General features: G+C 38.0%; 1 protein-coding gene across 1 annotated transcript in view; it reads right to left on the minus strand.

Moving 5' to 3' along the window:
• Positions 1-1,431: 1,431 nt before the first annotated feature.
• IGSF11 (immunoglobulin superfamily member 11) overlaps positions 1,432-12,898 on the minus strand; it is a 428,210-nt gene continuing 416,743 nt past the window's right edge. Inside the window, exons 5-7 of the mRNA XM_082246294.1 lie at positions 8,534-8,656; positions 7,457-7,604; positions 1,432-3,335 (exon numbers count right to left, since the gene is read on the minus strand). Of these exons, the coding sequence (XP_082102420.1) occupies positions 2,882-3,335; positions 7,457-7,604; positions 8,534-8,656 (725 nt within the window). The 3' untranslated portion in view covers positions 1,432-2,881. The remainder of the gene's footprint in view (positions 3,336-7,456; positions 7,605-8,533; positions 8,657-12,898) is intronic.

The following is a 12,898-nucleotide window of genomic DNA, read 5'->3' on the forward strand; positions in this document are numbered from 1 at the left end:
AATCCTGCAATTCAAAGCAACACGTCCAATTTTTGGTCAAGGACAGTCAGAACCAAAAAAGGCCATTGGTTATGAACTATTGCATTTGGCTTATTGGTCTTTGCCATATTATATAAGCACAATGCTATATTGCAGGTTACAATCTGACTTGGCTGTGATGATGGATTTTAAGTATATTGGTTGAGGTTTTCCACTCTAATCCAAATGTTATCGTACAAGTAAAACTTTCTCAGAAATGTTTCATTCATCAGCATGAGAAGTTCCATCATCCTACTGTATATCGGTTTTCTTCCCTTGGAACACAACACATGGCTGACAACCATCAAAAACATGTAAAGACAGTCCATGAAAAAAAAAATTAATAATAATAAAAAAAATCATATATATATATATATATATATATATATATATATATATATATATATATATATACACACATATATATATATATATGATTTTTTTATTATTATATATTTTTTATGTATGTATGTAGAAATAGACATGTGAACACCTGAAATTTTAATTTGATCATTAAAAAATGTAGTTTTGTCATATTTGTTATGTTATACCAATCTGGCATATCAACAATAACGACTGGCATCATTTGCATCTGAATTAACAAGTGGAATGAAATTCGGATCCTTTCATTATCCAAATCCGAATTATCAAACAAATTAAAAAATGTTATTATTTTCCCATGGGCCCAAACTACAATTTCATCATGTAATAACATCTGAATGAAACTAATGAAATGATTCATGAATGCCTATGTTAATTTCATTATAATTTTTTTCATATTTGTTAACATTCATCACTATGTATATTTAGGAGATTCTCATCACTATGTCTATTCGGAGATTCTCATCACTATGTCTATTCGGAGATTCTCATCACTATGTCTATTCGGAGATTCTCATCACTCTGTCTATTCGGAGATTCTCATCACTATGTCTATTCGGAGATTCTCATCACTATGTCTATTCAGAGATTCTCATCACTATGTCTATTCGGAGATTCTCATCATTATGTCTATTCGGAGATTCATATACATCTCTGAAGATGACATTTTTGTCAGAAAAACGTATCATAAGGAAATGCACATTTCTGCTTAGCAATGCCAAGTTGAATTAAATATCTAGGTCCAGGTTTCTACATAAAATACTCCAAGGTTTCTTTGGATTGAAGTGGAAAACCGTTTATAATATCCATCAACCAGACAAGATAAAAGAACAAGGTGTGCTAGTGATCTTTAATATTCAAGAGAGTACCATGCGGTGGGGGATGTCGAGAGCCTCTACAAGCACGGGAGCAGTAAAGGTGAGGGTTGTAGAGCTGGAGCCAACCAGCCAACCTTCTGGCCTGAGAGTGACTCCAATTCCACATTATTTCTGACAGCATTTAAAGTATTAAAAAGTTTTGCAGCTTCCATATTGGCAAACAAAATTCGAGTTGAGATATTTAACAAAGATAATTTTTCAGGCACATAAACATTGAGTATTTCTAACAAATGTCAAATGCTTTAATGGTGTCTGATGGAAATTCTTCCTTTCCAGGTGCAACTTGGATGGAGAGAGAAAATACTGAGGTCCAATTAGAAGAGGTGGTGAGTAATGACAGCCCTTAGGGTGAAGCGACTGGATTGTAGAGGTCAAGAACACATTGATCCCCTGACTACGGGTGACTGTTGTTTGGTAAGGATGTAATCAAAAAGCTTTATTTTACTGGTTCCAGAATGTTTTTGAACTCCTTCAAATTTGGTTTAGCCAGATTACCTGAAAATGAGTACGGTTTATCCTCTGGACAAGAGGTACGTCATTGTATCAACACAATTGTGGCTACGGTAAAGCTAAAGAATAAATTGCATTATGGTTTTTCAGGCTCCTGTCCTGATTGACAATTTATGGTCCTCCACCTGTGGTAGAACCAAAAACACCAGCATGGTTTAAACCACCAGCAGAAGACTTTCTGGTTGCGCGAGTCAAGCCAAAGCCATCATGGGATGAAACAAAAATACAAAACAGAAATATGCAAAAACAAATCGGGGAAAACTTGTGGCAAAATAGGGTGGAAAGAGCATAACAATCAGGATACAAATTTTCAAAATGTCAAGCCAGAAGGGATGATTACTGCTCAACAGCCTCTACTAAAAAATAGACATAATGGTAGAACAAAAAAAAAACAGTGTTAATGTACCATAGAAAGTGACATTTGTCAAACAATACAATACAGGTGCTACACCTACACCCCTAAAGAACCAAGAATATTTGAAGAACCAACGTCAACATTTCAGAAATTCCGATGACAAAGTTTGTATTTTAGGTTCTCTATGTGTGTATGACATCCCGTGGGCCAGTAAAGTATACATTTCAAAAATATTGTTTCCCTAAGATGGGGATAAAGTGCTTGAGTGGGGAGAAAAAAAAATAGCTATGGGTGGGTTTGTGGTGGTAACTTTTAGCTGGTGATTGCAGGTATGGTTTGTGTGTCGGTGGGAGCTTCGTAGCACCATCGTCATGGAACGACAAAGCAAGATGGTTTCCACACGTAGCAAATATTAGAAAAAAGAAAAATAGGTGTGAACAGAACTAATGATCGAGAGAAAGGGAGGCACATATGCTATTCTGCGTTGGAAGCCCTGGGGCTGTGCTTGGCACTGCAAGGACAAGTTTTAATCTCGGCAAACTGTCCACACTTCCCCTGTTTAATCCTTGTCCCAGGGTTTTGTCTTCTCTCTCGAGAAAAAAGGACTGGCTGGGTCCAGTGCATTTCATGACTGCCTGGATGAAAGGAAATAACAGAGGAGCAGGGATGAATTACTGTCATCCCACATGCTAACGCAGCTTTTGTTGCCCCTTGTAGCGCTACGCTTTTTTTTTTTTTTCTATACTAGCGACCCAGCTCTGCTCTGTGCCGGAATCATTACCGGGACGGCACCTATTCTCTCCAACGTGGCCTGGCTGACGGCGTAAGACCTAGTTTGAGGAGGCTTCGCTTTTCTGCCGACTGTGCCGTTGCTCCTAGCACCAGTCTTAGGTGAAGGGGCTGTGTTAGCTGTGACTATCAATGTCTTTGGGGGACCTGAAGAGGGCTGTCCTCCGTTTGCGTACATTGGCCTGGGTTGACCTGTGACAGAGCGAGAAGTGGAGTGGCGGCAACCATTGCAGTTGTAGGTGACGTATGAGCCGGTGGTGTAGTTGGACTTGGAGTTGCTCCAGTAGTGACCGTTGAAGGTATTGGTGTTGGTGGCTGATGTCAGTGTGTCATGCTCGGAGGAAGAGGCATCTGGGTGAAAGACTTTGGTAGACGGCGTGCACTTGGGAGGAAGGTCATCCTCTCTGGAAAGACAAAAAGGGAAAAAGACAGTAAATATGAAAAATGAGCAGGCAGGTTAGTTCAGCATCCAAGCTGAAGGTGAAACAAAAAAGCCATAAGGAAGAGCAAAATTGACCATTTTTGCCAAAATTTTGGCAAAATTTTCAAAATCTAAGAAAAATGGTTATTTTTCATGAAGGTAGATTTATTTTTTCAACCCAACTTCAACTAAGCAGAAATATGGTGAAATTGGAAGCTATATTTGACAAATTTTAGGTCAAACCAAAAACTCTGCTCATTAGTAAAGGATAGTTGTCTCACCTAAAGACCCTAATACAAATATGTACTATCTTCTCTGTTCCTATAGCTAGCTAGTCGATCAAAGCTCTAATATTAATGGTGATATAATAACAATAATAACTATAAAAACAAACACAATGCTCAAAGATGCAAAGGTCCTATTTATTTACAAAGAAAGTAGAAAACGAACATAGTAATCTAAAAGAATAATGAAGAGCATATAAAACAAAGGAGTAAAGATGATATGTTACGTAAGCTCAATGAGAAAAAAAGGCGGTTTATCGCTGGCCCTCAAATTTTAAAGCACTCAGAATTTATTTTGTATATTTTCAGATTTGTTTTGTACATTCGTTATTTTCAAATCGATTTAAAATTCAAATTTTGTTTTATTATATTTAATTCTGTTTTATTCTATTATATTTTGTTTTATTCTATTCTATTCTGTTTTATTCTACTGTTATCAATTCAATTCTATTAAAGCGGAGTTCCGACCTCAAAATCAACTTTACATGATCCGCTTGCTGTACTGTCGCTGAAAAAGAATTGGATGATTTAATTTTTTTTTTTTTTCATTTACTTACCTTCTTATTAAAGAAAATATACTTACCTTCCTTCCTCTTCCTCCCTCTTCACCACGGCCCGCACTGTCTCTTCCTGCTTGCATTGACTCCTGGGAGATGAGCGCCATCTCTCCCAAGAGTCAATGCGCCTGCACCGGCCCTGCTCATCACTTCCGGCTCAGAAGAGTTATTCCCCTGCAGGGATGACGCGCCTGCACCGGAAGTGACGAGCAGGGCCGGTGCAGGACACTCTGGTACTCCGACGTCACCAAAGAGGACACCGAAGAGAACGCTCCGGCTTCAGCTGCCCCCACCTGAGATGGCAGCGCTGGACAAGACATGTCCCGGGGGTATTTTTTATCGAAAACAATTTTTTGAGGCCGCAACTCCGCTTTAAGCAGCCAAAGTAGGCTTATTTTACTATACCTTACTGTATTTATTGCAATATGTTTCCATTTTGAATTACATAGTTACATAGTCAGGTTGAAAAAAGACAATAGTCCATCTGGCTCAACCAATAAAAAGTCAAAAACCAGTAATGAAAACCCAACCATATAATCCCATATACACAATCCTATACCCACAGTTGATCCAGAGGAAGGCGAAAAACCCCCAGCAAGGCATGATCCAATTTGCTGAGAAGTAATCGGATATTCCCTGGATCAACTTAGCTATAAATATTAGTACCCAGTTATATTATGTACACCTAGGAAAGAATCCAGGCCTTTTAGTGAGGTAGCCAGAACCACCTCTGGAGGGAGTCTATTCCACATTTTCACAGCTCTTACGGTGAAGAAACCTTTCTGTATTTGGAGACTAAATCTGTTTTCCTCTAGACATAAAGAGTGCCCCCTTGTCCTCTATGATGACCTTAAAATGAAACAACTCAACCCCAAGTTCACTATATGGACCCCTTATGTATTTATTCATGGTGATCATATCCCCCCTTAATCTCCTCTTCTCAAGAGAGAATGAATTCAGTTCCTCTAATCTTTCCTCATAGCTGAGGTCCTCCATGCCTCTTATCAGTTTGGTTGCTCTTCTCTGCACTTTCTCCAGTTCCCTGATATCTTTTTTGAGAACTGGTGCCAAATTCATTTTCAAATTTGGATAATTTGGTAATTTTGATAACGAAAAAAATTGCACATGTCTAGGTTAATGCTTAAAGAGGAACTTTACTCATAACAACTTGAAAAAAAAAGAATGTTCTTTAGCAAGAAGCACACATTCCACATTATTAATTAGGCTACAAAAATTAGTGTGTGCTGTAAATTGCCTTCAGCATTGCTCCTGTTTCTTCTTGCTGGAGGCTGTCATTTTGCTGAAGCCCAGAGCCCCAGCAATAAATCATAAAGTGGAACTAAACCCATCAATTTAACAATTTCAAAAAAACAATTACATTTCTGGAATGCCGGGATTGATAACTGTCATATTTGCTAGGTGTCCTAAACCAAATTGTCTAACCATCAAATGGCCGGTGTCTCGTGTGCAGCACCAAGGCAGTTGCAGATTAAACAGAAGCAGCTTCCTTGGTTGTAAAGGACAGGAGGTTTTAATTCTGCTTTAGGACTGTTAGCAGATTGAGCTTTACAAATTCAGCAGTGCTTAAAAATTCCTAAAAATAGAAAGCAACTGAGCATGTGCAGAGTGAGACAGTATATTAGTGGATTTTACGCAGTATAGATGCACATTTTTAATGTTTTACATAGATATACCTGCAAAAAGAGGGCAGCCTGAAGTCATCTAGAACATTGGTTCTTAACCTGGGTTCGATCGAACCCCAGGGGTTCCGTGAGTCAGTCTCGTGGGTTCGGCGGGGGGGGGGCAACGGGGCAATTGCTCCCCCCGAGAAAATATTACTGATTGTGAGGCCGAGCGCACCCCGGGAAATCAGAGCTGCGGTCGGGACAACTCACAGCCGTTACACATAGACACTTGACGCTCCGCCCCCTGTACCTCCCCCAGCAGGTTTCCAGCCTATCTCCTGCAGGCTGCTTGCTGCTTGAGTGGGCGGAATGGGGATGTACCTGTGTGTGCCCTCCTGACACCCCATGGTATGCCCTCCCAACCCCCCCCCCAGTGTGTGCCCTCCTGACACCCCATGGTATGCCCTCCCAACCCCCCCCCCCCCAGTGTGTGCCCTCCTGACACCCCATGGTATGCCCTCCCAACACTTGGAAGGGCATACACGGGGGGGAGGGTCAGGAGGACACACACTGTGGGGGTGGGTAGTGAGGGCACACACCAGTGGAGAGTCAGGAGGCCACACACTGGGTGTCAGGAGGGCACACATCAGTGGTTGGGAGGGCACACACTAGAGGAGCCCGGAGGGCACACACTGGGGGGGGGGATTGGGAGGGCATACCATGGGGAATCAGGAGGGAACACACACTGGAGGGGGGGTGGGAGGGCATACCATGGGGTATCAGGAGGGCACACAGTGGAGGGGGGGTGGGAGGGCATACCATGGGGTGTCAAGGGGGCACACACTTGGGGGGGGGTTGGGAGGGCATACCTTGAGAGCGGCAGTAACTATTCATTATTATGTTTTTGTTTTTGTGTGAAAATCATGTTTTAATGGTTTTGTTCTTTGTTCTTAATGGTATTGTTCTTTAATGGTTTTGTTCATTTTGTGCACCTATGTATAAATATATACCTAAATATATACCTATGTTTTGAATTTGAAAAAATCACATTTAATTTTTCCAATTAAGAAGGGTTTGGTGAATGCGCATATGAAACTGGGGGGGTTCAGTACCTCCAACAAGGTTAAGAACCACTGATCTAGAAGGACTTATTTTCTGACTAAGGTTCCACTTTAAGGTTACTTTAGGTGTTATAGTATTGTGTTCAGCCTATGGATTAGAATGAGGTTAGGACTCTAGGAGGCCATGAGAGACAACTTGCTTTGGCTAAGAACTACCAGTTCTGGTTCCCTGGCGTTAAAAACCCAATGCACCATTCAAGGCACTAATAGATGAAATACAATAAACAGAATATGGAACCACAAGCATCATGGACAGGTGAAAATCTTCTCGAAGATGACTTACTGAAAAAAGGAATGATTTGCATGGCTCTGAAATAAGGAATAATCCTCTTATTTTTGGGATATGTGATGGAAGGAGATACGGTATATGAATACCTTCGGATCTAAGAAGGCATTACTGTACTACGCAATGACTTGGTTGATGGGCTTTTTGATTCCTTTACAACATCTATGGTTATACTGTGTTGAAAAAAAACTCTGACACATCAGAGAACGCAGATGGATAAGAGTTTGTTACCTTATCTCATTGGGGATTTCATCTTCTTCCTCTTTGTGTTTGTTCCTCCAGTAGACCAGACCCACAGCTACCACCACGATGCAGATAACCAGCACCAAGATTCCTCCGGCAATGGCTCCAGCAATGAGGCCCACGCTCTGGTGCTTAGCTGAGGACACAAACACATGCAAGGTTATCATAATATACCAGAATGTGAGAGCCGGTTGACACTGGGGCGACTTGTCAGGCGACCTGGTCGCCTGACAAGTCGCCGTGGGTCACCTGCCATAGATTAGCACAGGACCCGTTCTAATAGGAGCGACACAAGTCGCTCCGACTTAGAAAAAGGGTCCTGTACTACTTTGGGGCGACCTGGAGCGACCTGCATTGACTTCAATGATATGAAGTCCGTGCATGCTGCTCCGAGGTCGCGGTGCGCGCTGTGCACCGCGACTTCACAGGTCGCCCCGGCAAGTCGGGTCGCCCCTATGTGAACCGGCTCTCAGCCAGTCTTCAAGGGCAACTCCAAGAGTCTCCCATCAGTGGAGGAAGTCAAGTTTGGAAATTCTAGTCCTAAGACCATTCCAGGACTTTTTGACCCATGTTTTAGTGTCAGAGCTTTTAATAAAATCTAGAAGCAGTTTGAAGTTTATATATACATATAAAGATCTATAAAGGAATGTGATGTTAAAGAGAACCTGTCACCTACCCCATTCAGGGCAAAGTGACAGGATCTCCAATCCCACAGACCCAGTTCTACTCATCCTCACATCACCCCTCCACTGCTCCTTCCTACATCGCAGCCACTACAAATTCCCAAGGACGGTTGCTGAGAGAGCGTACAGAGTGATGGCATCACCCCTTCCATCATGTCATATTGTTTAAACCTAATGATTGGTCACCAGACCTGAGCATCATATCATCTGAGCAGGTCACATGCTCCTTCATACCAGGGAATTCTGCAGCAACTGCCTTGGATGAAGGAGGGGCATGGAACACTGCGGATATAACTGGGTCGAATGTGGGCTTTAGAGAGAACCTGCCGCATCCTGGCAGTATGTAATTACTGGAGTTTTCAGAGATGTTACGTGAACTTACGTGCCACGACTTGCAGGTCTAGAAGGCAGGTTCTGGTTCCCATAAGATTAGATGATACACACTGATATCTTCCTGAGGTTGCAGTGCTGATGTTCTTCAGGAGGACAGTTCCTTGAAACTGGTCTGTAAAGAACAACAAGAGTGAATGACAGTAGCAGTCAAAAAGGGATCCACTAGCAGTCACTTACTCTGCTCTCTGTCCCCACGTGTCTGTTAGGGATGAGTGGAGGGATTTTGAATAATTCAATTTTTATATAAATTACTAAGAAATAAAACACAAAAAAACAAAAAAAAAAACAATCTGCTCCGTTTATTTTATTTATTCAACATGGTGTGTGTGTGATGGGTATAATTAGGGTAGTTACTTTATTCGATTTTAGTGCTTGTCTTAAATGTAAAACGGTATTAAACCCAAAAGCAAACATTTATTATATTGCAGCTTACATCTTCTTAGATGTGATAGCTACAAAACTGCAAAAAATAAAAAAACCCAGTGATGGTTAAATATCACCAAAAGAAAGCTCTACTTAGGTGCCCAGTGGGTACTTGGTTGAATGAAATGTCATATAAATAAATAAAAAAAAAAAAAAAATATATATATATATATATATATATATATATATATATATATATATTTACACACACACACACACACACACACACATATATATATATATATATATATATATATATATATATATATATATATATATATATATATAAGAAGTTACAGAATATAATAAGAATGTAATAAAAAAAAGTTGATGTGATAGCTACAAAACTGCAAAAAAAAAAAAAAAAAAAACAGTGATGGTTAAATATCACCAAAAGAAATCTCTACTTCTTAGGTGCCCACCCAGTGGGTACTTGGTTGAATGACATTTCATATAAATAAATAAAAAAAAAAAAAAAAATATATATATATATATATATATATATATATATATATATATATATATATATATATATATATTTATTTACACACACACACACACACATATATATATATATATATATATATATATATATATATATATACACACACACACACATATATATATATATATATATATATATATATATATATATATATATAAGAAGTTACAGAATATAATAAGAATATAATAAAAAAAAGTTGATGTGATAGCTACAAAACTGCAAAAAAAAAAAAAAAAACCAGTGATGGTTAAATATCACCAAAAGAAATCTCTACTTAGGTGCCCACCCAGTGGGTACTTGGTTGAATGAAATTTCATATAAATAAATATATATATGTATATATGTATTATATATATTCACATATATATATATATATATATATATATATATATATATATATATAATAAGTTACAAAATATAATAAAAAAAGTTGTGTAAAATAATAATAATCATATTATTATTATTAAAAAAAAAATCACATATTTGGGCCATTTGTCAGTTCATAACAAAATGGTAAAAGGCAATTATAGCCAACTAATCTTTTTATCTTTCGAAATAGTCCCCAATGTGTAAAAAATGAATAAAATAAATAAATTATATATATATATATATATATATATATATATATATATATATATATATATATATATATACATATATATATATATATATATATATATATATATATATATATATATATATATATATATATATATATATAATTTATTTATTTTATTCATTTTTTACACATTGGGGACTATTTCGAAAGATAAAAAGATTAGTTGGCTATAATATATATATATATATCAACATTGATTTACAAAGTTAAAAGATTTAAAGAAAAACTTTGTGCAGAATAATAGTGAATAAAAAAAAAAAAAAAAAAAATCACATATTACTTTGTCAGTTTATAACAGAATGGAAAAGGAAATCATAGCCAGCTAATCTTTTTATCTTTTTAAATAGGCTCCAATGTGTAAAAATAAACATATAAATGACATGAATAAATAAATATATGTATATATATAGATTGTGTATATAAGTTTATATATTAATAATATTAATAATAATAATTTCAAAAGGTAAAACAGTTTATGAAAAACTATTGTGTACATAAATATTAATAAAAAAAATGTACATATTTTGGCCGTTGTCAGCTTAAAACAAAAAAAGCACAGTAAAAAAAAGTGAAAAAAAAAGTGCAGTATTAATTAAAACCATGTATGAAATAAAATCCTTATTTGTGTTAAAGAAACATTTAAAATAGATAGAGAAAATATTTAAGAGAAATAAGAGAAATTATCAAAGGAACTGATGTATACTGACACTACCAAATCTTGTTGAAGCATCTTGGCTTCATCAATCTCTGGTCATGGATGGGTTAAACATACAGTAATCTGCCTAACATATAAAATTATTTTATTTATTTATTTATTTTATTGTTACACTTGTAATACACACTCTGGCCTTTTTGGGACTCTCTTGGTTGCTTCATGTTGCTGTAAAATCCTATATAAGAAAATGCTAATTGACAGACCTCTTTTTATAGCTGACATATGCTGTTTTTTGGCAATCCGCCTAAAATGATTCGGCGTGGCAGCTGTTTGGAGCTGTGATTTACTTGCTTCAAAGATAAACTTTTTTCATCTGATTATTCTGTTATGTAGATATATAATTAAAGTCGTAAAAAAAAAAGAAAAAAAAAAGGGCCTGGTACGAATTGGAGGGGGGTCAACCCTATGCCATTTTTTTTGTGTGTGTGTGTGTCCCAATAACATCTATATCAGACCCTCATCTAGGATAAGGATCTGGTAGAGATGAAGGGACTTCCCAGCTGCTTTGTTTACAAACATAACGAAGAGGCGGGGAGCTGTAATTATACCAGCAATTATTTCTTAGTAAATTTCTGTGTTGCTGTATAAGTTTTTATACAGATGCGCACTTCGCAAGGCAAGGTCAGGGCATCCCCAGACATGTTATTTAACCACTTCTGGACCGGAAGGTTTTACCCCATTAATGACCAGGCCACTTTTTGCGATTCGGCACTGCAATATTTTCACTGGCAATTGTGCAGTCGTGCAACGCTGTACACAAATAAAATGTATGTACTTTATTTCCCCACAAATAGAGCTTTATTGTGGTGGTATTTGATCATGTGTGCGATTTTTATTTTTTGCGCTATAAACAAAAAAAGAGCAACAATTCTGGAAAAAAAAAAAATATATATATATATATATATATATATATATATATATATATATATATATATATATATATATATATATATATATATATTTCACTTTCTGCTATAAAACATTCACCCTTCCCCCCCCCCCCCCCATCATTTTAGGCCAATTAGTTTTCTGCTACATATTTTGGGTAAAAAAAAATCCCAATAAGCAAATTTTGATTGGTTTGCGCAAAAGTTATCTACAAACTAGGGGAAAGATTTATGTCATTTGTATATATTTTTTTTGCTAGTAATGGCGGCGATCTGCGATTTTTAGCGGGACTGCGACATTGCGGCGGTCAGATCGGACACCTAACTGACATTTTTGACACTTTTGGGGGGGACCGGTGACATTACTACAGTAATCAGTGCTAAAAATATGCACTGTTACTGTAATAATGACACTGGCAGGGAAGGGGTTAACCCAGGGGCAATCAAAGGGTTAAATGTGTCCCTATGATGTGCTTTCTAACTGTGAGGGGGTGAGCTTTTTGGATCAACACAGATCTGTGTTCCTAAATAGGAGAACAACGGTCTGCCGTGTTTACAACACCGCTGGCCTCGCAGATCAGTTTCTCCGCTAGGGAATCGGCAACGCGCACTCGCCCCCCCCCCCCCCCCATGCTGGCTCCCAAGGAGCAACACATAATTCAGCTCATTTTTATGTACATTATATTGTCAAAAGTATCGGGACGCCTGCCTTTACACTCACATAGACTTTAATGGTATTCAATATTGAGTTGGCCAACCCTTTGCAGCTATAACAGCTGCAACTTTTCTGGGAAGGCTTTCCACAAGGTTTAGGAGTGTGTCTATGGGAATGTTTGATCATTCTTCCAGAAGCGTATTTGTGAAGTCAGGTAGGATGTTGGACGAGAAGGCCTGGCTCGCAGTCTCTGCTCTAATTCATGTGTTCTATTGGGTTGAGGTCAGGCCTCTGTGCTGGCCAGTCAAGTTCCTCCACCCCAAATTCGCTCATCCATGTCTTTATGAATCTTGCTTTGTGCACTGGTGTGCAGTCATGTTGGAACAGGAAGGGGCCATCCCCAAACTATTCCCACAAAGTTGGGAGCATGAAATTGTCAAAAATGTCTTGGTATGCTGACACCTTAAGAATTCCCTTCCCTGGAACTAAGGGGCCAAGCTCAACCCCTGAAAAACAACCCCACACCATAATCCCCCCTCCACCAAATGAT

Source organism: Pelophylax lessonae (genome assembly GCF_965119305.1).
Source record: "Pelophylax lessonae genome assembly, chromosome: 2".
NCBI lineage: Eukaryota > Metazoa > Chordata > Amphibia > Anura > Ranidae > Pelophylax > Pelophylax lessonae.